This window comes from Argopecten irradians, chromosome 14, assembly GCF_041381155.1.
Source record: "Argopecten irradians isolate NY chromosome 14, Ai_NY, whole genome shotgun sequence".
Taxonomy (NCBI): Eukaryota; Metazoa; Mollusca; class Bivalvia; order Pectinida; family Pectinidae; genus Argopecten; species Argopecten irradians.
In genome coordinates this window covers 849,201-871,291 of record NC_091147.1, presented here as the reverse complement: position 1 = coordinate 871,291, position 22,091 = coordinate 849,201, and the positions used below count along the sequence as shown (strand labels likewise).

The window sequence follows — 22,091 nt, the reverse complement described above, 5'->3', positions numbered from 1 at the left end:
TGAATACTGTATAGTAGTGTGGATCCTGTAAAAATATGAATACTGTATAGTAGTGTGGATCCTGTAAAAATACTGAATACTGTATAGTAGTGTGGATCCTGTAAAAATACTGAATACTGTATAGTAGTGTGGATCCTGTAAAAATACTGAATACTGTATAGTAGTGTGGATCCTGTAAAAATACTGAATACTGTATAGTAGTGTGGATCCTGTAAAAATACTGAATACTGTATAGTAGTGTGGATCCTGTAAAAATACTGAATACTGTATAGTAGTGTGGATCCTGTAAAAATACTGAATACTGTATAGTAGTGTGGATCCTGTTTAAAATACTGAATACTGCATATAGTAGTGTGGATCCTGTCGTCTGTTTGATAAGCAATTTTAGTGGTTTATCATGGATATTCTATCATTACCTTAAGTTTAGTGTTAGACAAGGAGAAGTTTTATATAAAGTAGAGTGAGGCTTGATGTGTGGTTACAGTAATTAATAGCCAAAAAACACATCAATAATCCAAAGTTAAATTGCAAAATAAATTGTTGGGGAAAATTTATAAGGCATGGAAATTCTAGTGAAAATCAATTATTTTAGAGGAGATGAGGTGAATCATAAACTTTTGTTATACTTATTATTGTACCAGGTATAATGTATTAACATCTTGTTCTGTAGACCGTAATGTTATACTTATTGTACCAGGTATAATGTATTAACATCTTGTTCTGTAGACCGTAATGTTATACTTATTATTGTACCAGGTATAATGTAATTAACATATAATGTTCTGTAGACCGTAATGTTATACTTATTATTGTACCAGGTATAATGTATTGACATCTTGTTCTGTAGACTGTAATGTTATACTTATTTATTGTACCAGGTATAATGTATTAACATCTTGTTCTGTAGACCGTAATGTTATACTTATTGTACCAGGGTATAATGTATTGAACATCTTGTTCTGTAGACCGTAATGTTATACTTATATTGTACCAGGTATAATGTATTAACATCTTGTTCTGTAGACCGTAATGTTATACTTATTATTGTACCAGGTATAATGTATTAACATCTTGTTCTGTAGACCGTAATGTTATACTTATTATTGTACCAGGTATAATGTATTAACATCTTGTTCTGTAGACCGTAATGTTATACTTATTATTGTACCAGGTATAATGTATTAACATCTTGTTCTGTAGACCGTAATGTTATACTTATTATTGTACCAGGTATAATGTATTAACATCTTGTTCTGTAGACCGTAATGTTATATTATTATTGTACCAGGTATATTATTGTACCAGGTAATGTTATATGTATTAACATTAATTTGTTCTGTAGACCGTAATGTTATACTTATTGTACCAGGTATAATGTATTAACATCTTGTTCTGTAGACCGTAATGTTATACTTATTATTGTACCAGGTATAATGTATTAACATCTTGTTCTGTAGACCGTAATGTTATACTTATTATTGTACCAGGTATAATGTATTAACATCTTGTTCTGTAGACCGTAATGTTATACTTATTATTGTACCAGGTATAATGTATTAACATCTTGTTCTGTAGACCGTAATGTTATACTTATTATTGTACCAGGTATAATGTATTTAACATCTTGTTCTGTAGACCGTAATGTTATACTTATTGTACCAGGTATAATGTATTAACATCTTGTTCTGTAGACCGTAATGTTATACTTATTATTGTACCAGGTATAATGTATTAACATCTTGTTCTGTAGACCGTAATGTTATACTTATTATTGTACCAGGTATAATGTATTAACATCTTGTTCTGTAGACCGTAATGTTATACTTATTATTGTACCAGGTATAATGTATTAACATCTTGTTCTGTAGACCGTAATGTTATACTTATTATTGTACCAGGTATAATGTATTAACATCTTGTTCTGTAGACCGTAATGTTATACTTATTATTGTACCAGGTATAATGTATTAACATCTTGTTCTGTAGACTGTAATGTTATACTTATTATTGTACCAGGTATAATGTATTAACATTTGTTCTGTAGACCGTAATGTTATACTTATTATTGTACCAGGTATAATGTATTAACATCTTGTTCTGTAGACCGTAATGTTATACTTATTATTGTACCAGGTATAATGTATTAACATCTTGTTCTGTAGACTGTAATGTTATACTTATTATTGTACCAGGTATAATGTATTAACATCTTGTTCTGTAGACTGTAATGTTATACTTATTATTGTACCAGGTATAATGTATTAACATCTTGTTCTGTAGACCGTAATGTTATACTTATTATTGTACCAGGTATAATGTATTAACATCTTGTTCTGTAGACCGTAATGTTATACTTATTATTGTACCAGGTATAATGTATTAACATCTTGTTCTGTAGACCGTAATGTTATACTTATTATTGTACCAGGTATAATGTATTAACATCTTGTTCTGTAGACTGTAATGTTATACTTATTATTGTACCAGGTATAATGTATTAACATCTTGTTCTGTAGACCGTAATGTTATACTTATTATTGTACCAGGTATAATGTATTAACATCTTGTTCTGTAGACTGTAATGTTATACTTATTATTGTACCAGGTATAATGTATTAACATCTTGTTCTGTAGACTGTAATGTTATACTTATTATTGTACCAGGTATATTGTATTAACATCTTGTTCTGTAGACTGTAATGTTATACTTATTATTGTACCAGGTATAATGTATTAACATCTTGTTCTGTAGACCGTAATGTTATTATTATTGTACCAGGTATAATGTATTAACATCTTGTTCTGTAGACCGTAATGTTATACTTATTATTGTACCAGGTATAATGTATTAACATCTTGTTCTGTAGACCGTAATGTTATACTTATTATTGTACCAGGTATAATGTATTAACATCTTGTTCTGTAGACCGTAATGTTATACTTATTATTGTACCAGGTATAATGTATTTGTTCTGTAGACGGTAATGTTATACTTATTATTGTACCAGGTATATATTGTATTAACATCTTGTTCTGTAGACTGTAATGTTATACTTATTATTGTACCAGGTATAATGTATTAACATCTTGTTCTGTAGACTGTAATGTTATACTTATTATTGTACCAGGTATAATGTATTAACATCTTGTTCTGTAGACCGTAATGTTATACTTATTATTGTACCAGGTATAATGTATTAACATCTTGTTCTGTAGACTGTAATGTTATACTTATTATTGTACCAGGTATAATGTATTAACATCTTGTTCTGTAGACCGTAATGTTATACTTATTATTGTACCAGGTATAATGTGTATTAACATCTTGTTCTGTAGACTGTAATGTTATACTTATTATTGTACCAGGTATAATGTATTAACATCTTGTTCTGTAGACCGTAATGTTATACTTATTATTGTACCAGGTATAATGTATTAACATCTTGTTCTGTAGACTGTAATGTTATACTTATTATTGTACCAGGTATAATGTATTAACATCTTGTTCTGTAGACCGTAATGTTATACTTATTATTGTACCAGGTATAATTGTATTAACATCTTGTTCTGTAGACTGTAATGTTATACTTATTATTGTACCAGGTATAATGTATTAACATCTTGTTCTGTAGACTGTAATGTTATACTTATTATTGTACCAGGTATAATGTATTAACATCTTGTTCTGTAGACTGTAATGTTATACTTATTATTGTACCAGGTATAATGTATTAACATCTTGTTCTGTAGACCTAATGTTATACTTATTATTGTACCAGGTATAATGTATTAACATCTTGTTCTGTAGACCGTAATGTTATACTTATTATTGTACCAGGTATATTGTATTAACATCTTGTTCTGTAGACTGTAATGTTATACTTATTATTGTACCAGGTATATATTGTATTAACATCTTGTTCTGTAGACTGTAATGTTATACTTATTATTGTACCAGGTATAATGTATTAACATCTTGTTCTGTAGACTGTAATGTTATACTTATTATTGTACCAGGTATATTGTATTAACATCTTGTTCTGTAGACCGTAATGTTATACTTATTATTGTACCAGGTATAATGTATTAACATCTTGTTCTGTAGACTGTAATGTTATACTTATTGTACCAGGTATATTGTATTAACATCTTGTTCTGTAGACCGTAATGTTATACTTATTATTGTACCAGGTATAATGTATTAACATCTTGTTCTGTAGACTGTAATGTTATACTTATTATTGTACCAGGTATAATGTATTAACATCTTGTTCTGTAGACCGTAATGTTATACTTATTATTGTACCAGGTATAATGTATTAACATCTTGTTCTGTAGACTGTAATGTTATACTTATTATTGTACCAGGTATATATGTATTAACATCTTGTTCTGTAGACTGTAATGTTATACTTATTATTGTACCAGGTATAATGTATTAACATCTTGTTCTGTAGACTGTAATGTTATACTTATTATTGTACCAGGTATAATGTATTAACATCTTGTTCTGTAGACTGTAATGTTATACTTATTATTGTACCAGGTATAATGTATTAACATCTTGTTCTGTAGACTGTAATGTTATACTTATTTATTGTACCAGGTATATGTATTAACATCTTGTTCTGTAGACTGTAATGTTATACTTATTATTGTACCAGGTATAATGTATTAACATCTTGTTCTGTAGACCGTAATGTTATACTTATTATTGTACCAGGTATAATGTATTAACATCTTGTTCTGTAGACCGTAATGTTATACTTATTATTTATTTGTACTGACGTAAGTATACTATTGTACCAGGTATAATATTAACATCTTGTTCTGTAGACCGTAATGTTATACTTATTATTGTACCAGGTATAATGTATTAACATCTTGTTCTGTAGACCGTAATGTTATACTTATTATTGTACCAGGTATATTGTATTAACATCTTGTTCTGTAGACCGTAATGTTATACTTATTATTGTACCAGGTATAATGTATTAACATCTTGTTCTGTAGACTGTAATGTTATACTTATTATTGTACCAGGTATAATGTATTAACATCTTGTTCTGTAGACCGTAATGTTATACTTATTATTGTACCAGGTATAATGTATTAACATCTTGTTCTGTAGACTGTAATGTTATACTTATTATTGTACCAGGTATAATGTATTAACATCTTGTTCTGTAGACCGTAATGTTATACTTATTATTGTACCAGGTATAATGTATTAACATCTTGTTCTGTAGACCGTAATGTTATACTTATTATTGTACCAGGTATAATGTATTAACATCTTGTTCTGTAGACTGTAATGTTATACTTATTATTGTACCAGGTATATTGTATTAACATCTTGTTCTGTAGACCGTAATGTTATACTTATTATTGTACCAGGTATAATGTATTAACATCTTGTTCTGTAGACCGTAATGTTATACTTATTATTGTACCAGGTATAATGTATTAACATCTTGTTCTGTAGACTGTAATGTTATACTTATTATTGTACCAGGTATAATGTATTAACATCTTGTTCTGTAGACCGTAATGTTATACTTATTATTGTACCAGGTATAATGTATTAACATCTTGTTCTGTAGACCGTAATGTTATACTTATTATTGTACCAGGTATAATGTCTTGTTCTGTAGACGTAATGTTATACTTATTATTGTACCAGGTATAATGTATTAACATCTTGTTCTGTAGACCGTAATGTTATACTTATTATTGTACCAGGTATAATGTATTAACATCTTGTTCTGTAGACCGTAATGTTATACTTATTATTGTACCAGGTATAATGTATTAACATCTTGTTCTGTAGACGTAATGTTATACTTATTATTGTACCAGGTATATGTATTAACATCTTGTTCTGTAGACCGTAATGTTATACTTTATTATTGTACCAGGTATAATGTATTAACATCTTGTTCTGTAGACCGTAATGTTATACTTATTATTGTACCAGGTATATTGTATTAACATCTTGTTCTGTAGACTGTAATGTTATACTTATTATTGTACCAGGTATAATGTATTAACATCTTGTTCTGTAGACTGTAATGTTATACTTATTATTGTACCAGGTATAATGTATTAACATCTTGTTCTGTAGACCGTAATGTTATACTTATTATTGTACCAGGTATATTGTATTAACATCTTGTTCTGTAGACTGTAATGTTATACTTATTATTGTACCAGGTATAATGTATTAACATCTTGTTCTGTAGACCGTAATGTTATACTTATTATTGTACCAGGTATAATGTATTAACATCTTGTTCTGTAGACTGTAATGTTATACTTATTATTGTACCAGGTATAATGTATTAACATCTTGTTCTGTAGACTGTAATGTTATACTTATTATTGTACCAGGTATAATGTATTAACATCTTGTTCTGTAGACTGTAATGTTATACTTATTATTGTACCAGGTATAATGTATTAACATCTTGTTCTGTAGACCGTAATGTTATACTTATTGTACCAGGTATAATGTATTAACATCTTGTTCTGTAGACCGTAATGTTATACTTATTATTGTACCAGGTATATGTATTAACATCTTGTTCTGTAGACCGTAATGTTATACTTATTATTGTACCAGGTATATGTATTAACATCTTGTTCTGTAGACCGTAATGTTATACTTATTATTGTACCAGGTATAATGTATTAACATCTTGTTCTGTAGACCGTAATGTTACTGTACCAGGTATAATGTTATCTTGTTCTGTAGACCGTAATGTTATACTTATTATTGTACCAGGTATAATGTATTAACATCTTGTTCTGTAGACCGTAATGTTATACTTATTATTGTACCAGGTATAATGTATTAACATCTTGTTCTGTAGACCGTAATGTTATACTTATTATTGTACCAGGTATAATGTATTAACATCTTGTTCTGTAGACCGTAATGTTATACTTATTATTGTACCAGGTATAATGTATTAACATCTTGTTCTGTAGACCGTAATGTTATACTTATTATTGTACCAGGTATAATGTATTAACATCTTGTTCTGTAGACCGTAATGTTATACTTATTATTGTACCAGGTATAATGTATTAACATCTTGTTCTGTAGACCGTAATGTTATACTTATTATTGTACCAGGTATAATGTATTAACATCTTGTTCTGTAGACTGTAATGTTATACTTATTATTGTACCAGGTATAATTGTATTAACATCTTGTTCTGTAGACCGTAATGTTATACTTATTATTGTACCAGGTATATTGTATTAACATCTTGTTCTGTAGACCGTAATGTTATACTTATTATTGTACCAGGTATAATGTATTAACATCTTGTTCTGTAGACTGTAATGTTATACTTATTATTGTACCAGGTATAATGTATTAACATCTTGTTCTGTAGACCGTAATGTTATACTTATTATTGTACCAGGTATAATGTATTAACATCTTGTTCTGTAGACTGTAATGTTATACTTATTATTGTACCAGGTATAATGTATTAACATCTTGTTCTGTAGACCGTAATGTTATATACTTATTATTGTACCAGGTATAATGTATTAACATCTTGTTCTGTAGACTGTAATGTTATACTTATTATTGTACCAGGTATAATGTATTAACATCTTGTTCTGTAGACCGTAATGTTATACTTATTATTGTACCAGGTATAATTGTATTAACATCTTGTTCTGTAGACCGTAATGTTATACTTATTATTGTACCAGGTATAATGTATTAACATCTTGTTCTGTAGACTGTAATGTTATACTTATTATTGTACCAGGTATAATGTATTAACATCTTGTTCTGTAGACCGTAATGTTATACTTATTATTGTACCAGGTATAATGTATTAACATCTTGTTCTGTAGACCGTAATGTTATACTTATTATTGTACCAGGTATATTGTATTAACATCTTGTTCTGTAGACCGTAATGTTATACTTATTATTGTACCAGGTATAATGTATTAACATCTTGTTCTGTAGACTGTAATGTTATACTTATTATTGTACCAGGTATAATGTATTAACATCTTGTTCTGTAGACCGTAATGTTATACTTATTATTGTACCAGGTATAATGTATTAACATCTTGTTCTGTAGACTGTAATGTTATACTTATTATTGTACCAGGTATAATGTATTAACATCTTGTTCTGTAGACTGTAATGTTATACTTATTGTACCAGGTATAATGTATTAACATCTTGTTCTGTAGACCGTAATGTTATACTTATTATTGTACCAGGTATAATGTATTAACATCTTGTTCTGTAGACTGTAATGTTATACTTATTATTGTACCAGGTATAATGTATTAACATCTTGTTCTGTAGACCGTAATGTTATACTTATTATTGTACCAGGTATAATGTATTAACATCTTGTTCTGTAGACCGTAATGTTATACTTATTATTGTACCAGGTATAATGTATTAACATCTTGTTCTGTAGACTGTAATGTTATACTTATTATTGTACCAGGTATATTGTATTAACATCTTGTTCTGTAGACTGTAATGTTATACTTATTATTGTACCAGGTATAATGTATTTAACATCTTGTTCTGTAGACTGTAATGTTATACTTATTATTGTACCAGGTATAATGTATTAACATCTTGTTCTGTAGACTGTAATGTTATACTTATTATTGTACCAGGTATAATGTATTAACATCTTGTTCTGTAGACCGTAATGTTATACTTATTATTGTACCAGGTATAATGTATTAACATCTTGTTCTGTAGACGTAATGTTATACTTATTAGTACCAGTATATGTATTAACATCTTGTTCTGTAGACTTAATGTTATACTTATTATTGTACCAGGTATAATGTATTAACATCTTGTTCTGTAGACTGTAATGTTATACTTATTATTGTACCAGGTATAATGTATTAACATCTTGTTCTGTAGACTGTAATGTTATACTTATTATTGTACCAGGTATAATGTATTAACATCTTGTTCTGTAGACTGTAATGTTATACTTATTATTGTACCAGGTATAATGTATTAACATCTTGTTCTGTAGACTGTAATGTTATACTTATTATTGTACCAGGTATATATTGTATTAACATCTTGTTCTGTAGACTGTAATGTTATACTTATTATTGTACCAGGTATAATGTATTAACATCTTGTTCTGTAGACTTTAATGTTATACTTATTATTGTACCAGGTATAATGTATTAACATCTTGTTCTGTAGACTGTAATGTTATACTTATTATTGTACCAGGTATAATGTATTAACATCTTGTTCTGTAGACTGTAATGTTATACTTATTGTTATTGTACCAGGTATATTGTATTAACATCTTGTTCTGTAGACTGTAATGTTATACTTATTATTGTACCAGGTATATATTGTATTAACATCTTGTTCTGTAGACTGTAATGTTATACTTATTATTGTACCAGGTATAATGTATTAACATCTTGTTCTGTAGACTGTAATGTTATACTTATTATTGTACCAGGTATAATGTATTAACATCTTGTTCTGTAGACTGTAATGTTATACTTATTATTGTACCAGGTATAATGTATTAACATCTTGTTCTGTAGACTGTAATGTTATACTTATTATTGTACCAGGTATATTGTATTAACATCTTGTTCTGTAGACTGTAATGTTATACTTATTATTGTACCAGGTATATTGTATTAACATCTTGTTCTGTAGACCGTAATGTTATACTTATTATTGTACCAGGTATAATGTATTAACATCTTGTTCTGTAGACTGTAATGTTATACTTATTATTGTACCAGGTATAATGTATTAACATCTTGTTCTGTAGACCGTAATGTTATACTTATTATTGTACCAGGTATAATGTATTAACATCTTGTTCTGTAGACTGTAATGTTATACTTATTATTGTACCAGGTATAATGTATTAACATCTTGTTCTGTAGACTGTAATGTTATACTATTATTGTACCAGGTATAATGTATTAACATCTTGTTCTGTAGACGTAATGTTATACTTATTATTGTACCAGGTATAATGTATTAACATCTTGTTCTGTAGACTGTAATGTTATACTTATTATTGTACCAGGTATAATGTATTAACATCTTGTTCTGTAGACTGTAATGTTATACTTATTATTGTACCAGGTATAATGTTTTGTTCTGTAGACGGTAATGTTATACTTATTATTGTACCAGGTATAATGTATTAACATCTTGTTCTGTAGACTGTAATGTTATACTTATTATTGTACCAGGTATAATGTATTAACATCTTGTTCTGTAGACCGTAATGTTATACTTATTATTGTACCAGGTATAATGTATTAACATCTTGTTCTGTAGACCGTAATGTTATACTTATTATTGTACCAGGTATAATGTATTAACATCTTGTTCTGTAGTAATGTTATACTTATTATTGTACCAGTATAATGTATTAACATCTTGTTCTGTAGACCGTAATGTTATACTTATTATTGTACCAGGTATAATGTATTAACATCTTGTTCTGTAGACCGTAATGTTATACTTATTATTGTACCAGGTATAATGTATTAACATCTTGTTCTGTAGACCGTAATGTTATACTTATTATTGTACCAGGTATATTGTATTAACATCTTGTTCTGTAGACTGTAATGTTATACTTATTATTGTACCAGGTATATTGTATTAACATCTTGTTCTGTAGACCGTAATGTTATACTTATTATTGTACCAGGTATAATGTATTAACATCTTGTTCTGTAGACCGTAATGTTATACTTATTATTGTACCAGGTATAATGTATTAACATCTTGTTCTGTAGACCGTAATGTTATACTTATTATTGTACCAGGTATAATGTATTAACATCTTGTTCTGTAGACTGTAATGTTATACTTATTATTGTACCAGGTATAATGTTTTAACATCTTGTTCTGTAGACTGTAATGTTATACTTATTATTGTACCAGGTATAATGTATTAACATCTTGTTCTGTAGACTGTAATGTTATACTTATTATTGTACCAGGTATAATGTATTAACATCTTGTTCTGTAGACCGTAATGTTATACTTATTATTGTACCAGGTATAATGTATTAACATCTTGTTCTGTAGACTGTAATGTTATACTTATTATTGTACCAGGTATAATGTATTAACATCTTGTTCTGTAGACCGTAATGTTATACTTATTATTGTACCAGGTATAATGTATTAACATCTTGTTCTGTAGACCGTAATGTTATACTATTATTGTACCAGGTATAATGTATTAACATCTTGTTCTGTAGACTGTAATGTTATACTTATTATTGTACCAGGTATAATGTATTAACATCTTGTTCTGTAGACTGTAATGTTATACTTATTATTGTACCAGGTATAATGTATTAACATCTTGTTCTGTAGACCGTAATGTTATACTTATTGTACCAGGTATAATGTATTAACATCTTGTTCTGTAGACCGTAATGTTATACTTATTATTGTACCAGGTATAATGTATTAACATCTTGTTCTGTAGACCGTAATGTTATACTTATTATTGTACCAGGTATAATGTATTAACATCTTGTTCTGTAGACCGTAATGTTATACTTATTATTGTACCAGGTATAATGTATTAACATCTTGTTCTGTAGACCGTAATGTTTATACTTATTATTGTACCAGGTATAATGTATTAACATCTTGTTCTGTAGACTGTAATGTTATACTTATTGTACCAGGTATAATGTATTAACATCTTGTTCTGTAGACTGTAATGTTATACTTATTATTGTACCAGGTATAATGTATTAACATCTTGTTCTGTAGACTGTAATGTTATACTTATTATTGTACCAGGTATAATGTATTAACATCTTGTTCTGTAGACCGTAATGTTATACTTATTATTGTACCAGGTATAATGTATTAACATCTTGTTCTGTAGACCGTAATGTTATGGTTGGAGCGTCAAGGACAGGTGATATGGAGGCAGGATCTGGTGTTTCCATGGGAACTATCAATTTGTTGGAGCTGGCACGAAGTGTGGCATCAATAAGGCGTCTGGAAAAATGGCTTCCTCGTCGAGGAATGAAGTTTTATTCCTGGGGTGGAACAAAGTATTCTCATGCTGGTATTGAAGAGTTTTTAAAGGTAATCTTGCCTGATTGTTTTTACCACAACTATCATCTGTTTAAGGAATTATTTTGTTCGTAAGGGGAATTACTTTAAAAAACGGCTTGAACAAAACAAAAAATAAAAATTCCTATTTCATTTTGATGAATTATCCCATATCCTAGAAATATAAATGTTGCTAAGTAGAATGCAGACTTAAACAACATCTTTGTCGTTTGTTTCATAGGTGAATGGCATCCTTGTTCAAACTAAGGTCGTGACCTACGTTGACCTTGACCTCTACACACGACCACGGAGTGACAGTTTACGCACGCCCAGTATGGACATAACCTCTAGTCGTCTGTTATCACATTTGGTCGACAAAGTCGCCTCCATTGTAAGATGAAAATTCACATACATTTCTCATGTAAAATATTTGTTATTATAATGCCCCAGCATGAAATGGTATTAGAGTGGTTTCCATACCACCCTGTCACATCCTGCTTTGATATGGAATTTTAGATAGGAGGTCATTTTTGTTTATTTAACAATTTCATTTGGTATTCACCATCATTTCATTGACTTGTTTAGAATTGATTTTGTGCCAGAATGTATTTGCTAAGATAACTATAGAACTTTTTAGTACCTTAATTCTGTAACAGCTCAAGGAGACAGGTGCTTGGCTGTAAAGTGAGAGGACCTTCACATTTGACAGGTGTTTATTCAACATTAAATCTGTTTGATTGTATATCTCCGATTGTCTCGTGCATGTGTTATTTGTAAACATTGACACATGATTTTGTGGAATGTCAAAAGAAGTCTGCCAATATTTCCACTGACCTTGATGTACTCTATGTTTCAGGTGCCTGATGCGGCCATGTCCGAGCTGTCAATCAGAGACAGTCTGTCCTTGAACGTTAATCATTACAGGAAGGAGGTTAGTCCTACAGGAGATTTCCATGGAAACAAAGATTCTCTATACAGATTCCAGGAACTGGGCATCCCGGTTTTTGAGGCTGGATTTGATCTCCCAGTAAGTAGAGAAATTAAAACGGGATGAATTTCTTTATACATATATACATTTGTACTTATTAGTATTCTTTAGATATTTAAAATAATGCAATTATCTTGAAACATTGAAGTTTGTTTTTTTGTCAGTTATAAAATTAAATGTGTTTGAAATTAGTTATCAATCAACTTATCAATAATTACAAATCAATCTTTCTGTCCCATTGAACACAAAATTTCTTGTGACCAATTTTGAATTACTTTTAGTTACCAGGTACCATTTTAACTTTACATTTTGTACATAAATAAAGAGTTAGTGTTCCTTAGAATTAAGAAAATCCTTACACTGAAGTTCATCCAAGAACTCTACAGAACTTCAGATATAGATTTAAAATGTTTTTCTTCTTACAGACTTTCATGATGAATAAATCACTTCATGACAAGGATCACCATTACCGCTACCACTTAGCCGCGGCTAGAGTTATGGCCCTTGTCATACTTAATCTGGTGGATGACAACATCTTACCACTAGATGTCTCTGGTCTAACAACGTCCATAGACGAGGCTTTGATACAGACAGCAGACATACAAGGCATTAACGAACTGATAGGTAAAGTATATCAAACGGTCGAACTGATAGGTAAAGTATATCCAACGGTCGAACTGATAGGTAAAGTATATCCAACGGTCGAACTGATAGGTAAAGTATATCCAACGGTCGAACTGATAGGTAAAGTATATCCAACGGTCGAACTGATAGGTAAATATATACGGTCGAAATCGAACTGATAGGTAAAGTATATCCAACGGTCGAACTGATAGGTAAAGTATATCCAACGGTCGAACTGATAGGTAAAGTATATCCAACGGTCGAACTGATAGGTAAAGTATATCAAACGGTTGAACTGATAGGTAAAGTATATCCAACGGTCGAACTGATAGGTAAAGTATATCCAACGGTCGAACTGATAGGTAAAGTATATCCAACGGTCGAACTGATAGGTAAAGCAGACATACAAGGCATTAACGAACTGATAGGTAAAGTATATCAAACGGTCGAACTGATAGGTAAAGTATATCAAACGGTAATGACAAATAGGAAGGACAAAGAGGGAATGAACAGCTAGGTATAGACTAAGTGTGTGCTGAAATGATAGTGTAAATGACCCATGCTGTCAGGTTACATCCCGGTTTTATATAGAGGTAGTTAGGATTAATGGTAATAGTTTTATGTGTTTTGAGCAAGGGGAGGAGGAGCTTTTTTTCCTTTGCTTTGACATAAAATGGTGAGGAAAGAGTTTGCATATAGTGTTACCCACATCCGTCCTCTTTTCCCGTTCCGTCCAGATTTCATAGACATTTCTTGTTGTTAAATCTTCCACTTTTTAGCCCAACATTATCAGATGGTGGGCTATTCAAATCGCTTTTCGTCTGTGGTCCATTGTCCGTCCGTCTGTCCTTCGGTCCTTTAACAATTCTTGTTACCGCTTTTTCTCAGAAAGTACTGAAGGGATCTGTATCAAATTTCACATGAAGGTTCCCCTTGGACCCTAGTTGTGCATATTGCATTTTGGGACCAATCGGTCAATAAGATGGCGAACAGGTCGCCATCTTGGATTTTGATAGTTTAAGTGCAAAAGGGATTATTCTCAAATTTCACATGTAGGTTCCCCTAGGGCCCTAGTTGTGCATATTGCATTTTGGGACAAATCGATCAACAAGATGGCTGACAGGCCGCCATCTTGGATTTTGACAATTGAAGTTTGTTACCGCTATTTCTCAGAAAGTACTGAAGGGAGCTGTCTCAAATTTCATGTGCATGGTCTCCTAGGTCCCTGGTAATGCATATATCATTTTGGTACCAATCGGTGAACAAGATTGCCGACAGGCCGCCATCATTGATTTCAAAAGTTGAAGCTTGTTACCACTCATTCTCAGAAAGTACTGAAGGGATCTGTCTCAAATTTCATGTGCATGGTCCCCTAGGTACCTGGTTATGCATATTGCATTTTCGTACCGATCAGAGAACAAAATGGCCAACAGGACGTCATCTTGGATTTTGACAATTGAAGCTTGTTACCGCTATTTCTCAGAAAGTACTGAAGGGATCTGTCTCAAAGTTTGAAAAGCAGAGAAAAGATCCCTGTTTTGTTTGTCAGACATGGATCATTCTTTGGAGGGCGCCAAGATCCCTCTGGGATCTCTTGTAATTTAGTAAAAATAATTAAAAAAGTAGAGGATATATTTATGTCTATTTTTTTCACAGATACTTTACGGACAACCTCGGATGTTCTGGTGACCACGGCGAACGCCTTTGTGGTCTATATAGAATCTCTAGGTTCCAGCAAAGTACCGCTAGAGGCTCGTAGAGTTAACGACGCTCTCATGATGTTAGAGAAAGTCTTCGTCTCTCCACTCATAAACAGGTAATATATATACTATAATATAAACGATCACAGCGAAGAGTTAACGATGCTCTCATGATGTTAGAGAAAGTCTTTGTTTCTCTACTCATAAACAGGTAATTATACTTACGATCACATCGTAGAGTTAACATCACGCTCTCATGATGTTAGAGAAAGTCTCTCCGCTCATTTGATTTCAGATTGTGAACAGTTAAGATAAACAATAAAATAATAACAGTTGACAACCAATTACATTATAACCAAAGAAGTAAATACATATATAGAGCAGTAGAGTCTTTTCATACTGATCTAGTGTACAAATTGTCTATACATGGACACTCGACTGCAGATTTTCTGGTTTGCGTTTTAGAAACAGTGGCAGTGTGTTATACGAGACGGATGGTGAAGGTCGTCTAACGGTCATCAAGGAAATGGTCCAACTGTCCACCCTTACCAACGACTGGTCAAGCTTCCATTGCTTATTAGACACGTTCTCAGACGCATTAAAACAAAGTATAAGTGTCTTACAGTTAAGTTAGCAGTACCAATGTAGCAAGTGGCTGAAGGACAGCTGGTCAGTATTTCCTACAAACAGATAGCAAGTCGTATCCTCTCATACAGGCAGCCGAGGTAGCGAGTCGAGGTAGCGAGTCGAGGTAGCTGGTCAGTATTTTCTACAGATAGCAAGTTGTATCCTCTCATACAGGCAGCCGAGGTAGCGAGTCGAGGTAGCGAGTCAAGGTAGCTAGCCGAGGTAGCGAGTCATAACACCAGAGGTTGGTTCCTCACCTACACACACTACCTGTTACTTGGTATTGAACATGTGACCAAAATAGTGATCAACAAACTTAGATATGTTAAGATACTCCAGCAGTGATTCCATGGTTTGTATCATCATTGACATCACCATCCCATCGGAAGTGAACATTTGTATGTGTGTACCAGTATTATTATGAATCGTCACTCAACATGTCTCCATACTACACTGATATATTTATACATGTATTCTGTATATTATAGAGTTACGTCCCTTTCTCGGAGGTGTCCATTGTGACGTCACAATCAACACCTACCAGCAAGAGCAGATAACTGTAATATGCAAATGCGGAAGAACAGGTCATTTAGCTTCATAGAAAGCATTGCAGAAGTTATGAGAAGTTCCTAAGAAATATTTTTTCCTAACCTTCTGTAATGCTTTCCTGTTGTTAAGTAACAGAATTTTGGTGAAACTGGACCCCGTAGCCATACGAGCTTCTACTGATGACGTCAGACTACATAGTCGATCATGTAATCTCAAGGATGTGCTTGCCAAAATATCCCAATGTTTCAGTTCTATAATATAATTAATGTAAGATGACTGTATGTTGAAGGAATGTATAAAGTCTGTGTGTACAGAATTATGTAACTATAAGTTATTTTCTTGAAGTCAATTTTTCTAGTGGGAAGTGCAATTTAGTATGTTTGAATATGTGTGATGGGTTTAGAGTGTTATTTTGTACAAAAACAAAGACAACTTCTGAGTTCTTATAGCAACTTAGAATATTTACCATCTTTCCAAAGTCCTATAAAATTTTCAATTTTTTTTTTTTTTGTAGATATAATAATGTAGTGTCTTCAGTCTTCTGATTTAAGTTTTATTTTACTTACATGTATTATTGCATGATATTTCTGAAGCCGTGACAAAGGAAGACAATTGTAGTGTCCACTCCCCGAGGCCTCATACTCACGATCTATGGCACCTAATCTCTTAGCTGATTTGTTAAATTTTATATACATATGTTTTGATTAAAAAATATGTATTCAGGGACTTTTTGGTGACAAGGAGCAATAATTATTTTTTATTTGTTTTCATACTAAATCTGACTTTCTGATTGACAGATACCTTTTTTTTGATAGATAAAAGTTTGTTACCTCTATTTCTCAGAAAGTACTGAAGGGATCTGTCTCAAATCTTATATGTAGGTTCCCTTAGAACTTTAGTTGTGCATATTGAATTTATTTTTGGACCGATTGGTCAACAAGATGGCTGACAGGTAGCCATCTTGGATTTTGATAATCAAAGTTTGTTACTGTTGTATATCTCGGAAAGTATTGAATGGATCTTTTTAAAATTTCATAGGTAGTAATATGAAGTAAAAGTTGGAAAATCAGAGAAAAGATCCCTCTTTCTATTGTCAGACGTAGATCATTCTTTGGTGAGTGCCAAGATCCCTCTTGAATCTCTTGTTATCCGAGAAATTGATAAAGGAATAAACAGTACTGGTAATTTAATCTTTATAATATTCATTTCAACACATCAGTTATGACAGTGTCATACTTTATGATATTCTGTATGGTGTAACAGGGGATAGTTGTAATCTAATTACATTTAAATGTTTGCCAGTCTAGTCACTTTACTCTATTGATGATTATAGATAAACATTTAGATATTATGTTGATTTATAAATACCGAAAGTTGTAAATAGCTTTAAATAATAATCTGCATCTTGTATTTAAGATAAAATGATCTGAATTAATCCGAGTAGATCTAGTGTCTTTACCGATTTGTATGGATTTTTTTCTTGTATTTTTATGTTTATATTCATTCAATATTAATGCAAGTTGGCCTTTTCCATCTCAGAGTTATCTGCCCTTGCGAGCTGGTAGGTTTTGATTGTGATATTTATGCCACATGTTTACCAGCATATCATCATTTTTTTCTAAGAAAATGATGTGACTTTTGCCCACAAAATCATGTCACAATCAATGCCTCCCACAAAGGAGATGACTAATAAGCATAAATGGGATATAAGGCGCCAAATGAGCTAGATAATACGTGGGTTTTGATATCCCAAAACGATGTGGATAAAAAATATTTTTAATGTCAATAAGTCCCACCATCTGGTGATTATGACGCCACAGAATTGACGTCAAAATATGACATCATAATCACCTGAAGATGGGACTAATCAACGGTACATTGTACTTTACCCACGTTGTTTTGCGATTTCGAAAACCCTGATGTCTAATGTTCCTTTTATTGTTTTCTCTCATTGACTTGAGCACATTAGATGCTGTCAGTGAGAACAATGTATGTAATTATATTTGTTATAACTAGAGGTCTTTAATATCCTATTTGGATGGAGAGGAAAGGAATATCGATCTTATTAATTGTGAAATATATTATTTTGATAAAGAAATCAAATGAAAAATGTCTGCAAATTCGACCCAAGAGTTCAGGTACATTATCCCAAACTTTAATTTTACACTAGATCTTTTACAATTGCTAATATCAATGACCATCTTGTACAAATATATATCATCAGGTCTTGGATTTTTTTCATACTTTATATATTAATTTTGTAATAATTTTCATGAAAGTGTTGCTGTATGTAGGGCACTCTAAATTATGTTTCAAAAATAATTCATCCCATAGTGGTTGTCATCGTTTTGTCATCAACTATCAAATTTCATCATTATCATCGTCATTGTCATCAACATAAATTCTGTAGAATTTCTTAATCATCTTCATTGTATCATCATCATCATCATCTGAGGTTGTCATTCATTGTCTACCATTGTCATCGACAAAGAAAAACTATATAGAATTTCGACACAACACCTTGTCTTCCATATCAAAATTATGAGAAACTGAATTCTAAATTTGTTTCACAAATGAATTATTATTCTTGATTGTAGGATACTTATGTGTAGATATAATGTGATTTTTTGGTCCTGATAACCATTTAAAGCATCATGTTATAATTAATTCATTTATAAATACACTGCCATTTTTTGTAACATGTCCTAGAGAACTCTCAAACACCATGTGAACAAATGTAGTCTAATGTAGGCCGATCGAAGCTCAATTGAATTGGTTGTTTTGATCAGATGAACGTGTTTGATTTGGACAATATACAGCGTCTATAACTACATATGATTTGTAAGGTTACTAATGTAGCTACTGATAGTGAAGTTAAATGGGTATTGTATGTAAATCACTTTGTAGTGGTTATTATACAAATTTTAATGTGATTTCCTGACTTTTAACATAAATTCAAATGTAACGTTAATCATTGTATAAATGTATACAACAGAGCGCTGTGGTCAGTAAGAGCCCTTGATTGCAAATATAATGAAAATAGCAAAGATTAATTAATGTTTAATTTACCAGATTACTGTCTGGTCCTATCAAAATTTCACATCCATCTACAATAACGGAGAGAAATCAAGTATGACTGGTATAATTAACATGTTACACTCAATTGTTAGAATCGGGTGTGAGAGATAGGTGGAATAGCCATTAAACAAATCCATTCTCCTGTGTGAGAGATAGGTGGAATATCCATTAAACAAATCCATTCTCCTGTGTGAGAGATAGGTGGAATAGCCATTAAACAAATCCATTCTCCTGTGTGAGAGATGGTGATAGGTGGAATAGCCATTAAACAAATCCATTCTCCTGTGTGAGAGATAGGTGGAATAGCCATTAAACAAATCCATTCTCCTGTGTGAGAGATAGGTGGAATAGCCATTAAACAAATCCATTCTCCTGTGTGAGAGATAGGTGGAATAGCCATTAAACAAATCCATTCTCCTGTGTGAGAGATAGGTGGAATAGCCATTAAACAAATCCATTCTCCTGTAATCAGTATTCTAAACAGCTTACACAAAATGTACGGATGATTGATCTCTTGACCTAAATTTATTATGTAATTTGCTCATTTGAAAATATAAATTAAAAATAATTAAGAAGAATAACGTGTTTTCTTTTGTATGTGATAAAATATTGATTAAAGGTATCAACCTTTAATTTCTGAAAGCTGTTGAAATATAAGACAGCAGATTTTGGTTTTCCAAGTAAAAAATACAAACAGCCAGCCCTGATCGTCTGTGATACGTGTATCAGTCGGTATATATATATACTCCAGCTTCCTCTAACACCAAAACCGGCTATACATATGTATCCCTTGACTACCTAGCTTTGTAATACTGTTATCCTGACATTCCATCACTAGCCCTTTATTCCTTTAGAGAGTCTAGTCGCCACGTACAGGACTAGGCTTGTGTGACATTTACTGGCAGTAGTAAGTTATCCTGACATTCCATCACTAGCCCTTCATCCTATAGAGAGTCTAGTTGCCATGTACAAGACTAGGCTTGTGTGAGAAAGGCAACTCTCATCCGCCTCCAAAACTGGGCATGTCCTTAAAGTGAATAGTCGGGCAAAGAAAACCAGTCTAAATGCGTTCATTGGCCTTCCAAAAGTTCTCACATATTAATACGACGGCCAAGTTCTGCTTAGTTTCCCAGTTCTGACCATTAAAGTAAAGAAAAGTTGAAAGCATTGAAAGCGAGGCTGCGTGGAAATGTAACCACGGACATAGTGAGCCGGGAGGACGTTTTAGAATTTCCATACTTTAAAATTAATTTCTTCGTACGCAGACAGATTTTGACGAGAGATTTTATTTTTCCATTTCATAAGAAATTATACTGGATACATTCACACCATTTTTACCGACTTTAGCCATCCTTGCCCGACTGTTCACTTTAAATGATCATCATCATGGCTTTTAGTTTCCTTGACATTATTTCATAGTTGAAGTTTCAGATGACAATTGACAATTCAGATGTTGTATTTGTATTACCGTAATTCACCGTCAACAAGCCCTCTCCCTTTTTCCTTATTATGTCTGCTTGTAACTACTTATTACCGATAGAATACAGTATAGAAATCAAGAACAACTAATTTTGTTATTTTTTCATGTCACAACAATTTTATTAAAACATATTGGGAGAAATCAGCCAACCATTTGATTCCAACAGTTATACATACACGCACAAACAAAATGTAATGCATTTTCTAAAATAAAATAAGACATTTCATTAAATTACTTTCTCTTTTCATTGCTAGATCATGTCAGTTGGGATAAATCATCATTCCATTGTTCAATGAGAAATATGAATTTTTCAAGATGCCAACAAAATATTTCATTGTTTATTAAATCTTGATTGATAGCCCATGATATCAAGGTAATTTGAAACACATTATTTTGTCCAGTAAATTGATCATTTTATGGTTGCCGTTTCTATTGTTACTATTTTCAGTGATCAGCTGAGGTGTTGATTACCCGCAGTATCTGTGTGATTTACTTCCTTTCCACAATAATCAATGACCATACAATCCACATATCAAGGTTAATGATAAAAACACTTTCCATCTTTGTAATATTAGAATTATCTCACATTACAAGTAAGTATTGATTGTACAGTCAATTTAATTTTAGTTTGAGAAGCTACATTATGTTCTAAAATATATTAAGTACATGACTACAAATCAATAAGTACTTGTAAAGGGAGAGTACTCTGATAAATTAGACATCACACAACAACACAATTACATAACAACACGAAAATATGGAATAAAATATTATAATAATAATGACTAGAACATATGAAAACTGTTTATGACTAGTTCACACAATCACATTAATTAATATAATCTCACCAACCAGACATAAAATCCTGGTCATGCTCTGGGATCAAGAAACACAGTTTAAAATTTAACTAATAATTAGACAGTTTCCTGATCTTTGGGCCTCTA

The 22,091-nt window shown here is 31.5% G+C and overlaps 1 protein-coding gene across 1 annotated transcript in view; it reads left to right on the top strand.

Annotated features, from left to right (window-relative positions):
• The window catches only part of LOC138307648 (aminopeptidase NAALADL1-like), a 76,954-nt gene extending 56,706 nt beyond the window's left edge, over window positions 1-20,248 (top strand). Inside the window, exons 7-12 of the mRNA XM_069248465.1 lie at window positions 11,929-12,134; window positions 12,343-12,492; window positions 12,958-13,128; window positions 13,515-13,713; window positions 15,370-15,529; window positions 15,879-20,248. Of these exons, the coding sequence (XP_069104566.1) occupies window positions 11,929-12,134; window positions 12,343-12,492; window positions 12,958-13,128; window positions 13,515-13,713; window positions 15,370-15,529; window positions 15,879-16,047 (1,055 nt within the window). The 3' untranslated portion in view covers window positions 16,048-20,248. The remainder of the gene's footprint in view (window positions 1-11,928; window positions 12,135-12,342; window positions 12,493-12,957; window positions 13,129-13,514; window positions 13,714-15,369; window positions 15,530-15,878) is intronic.
• The last annotated feature ends 1,843 nt before the right edge of the window (window positions 20,249-22,091 follow it).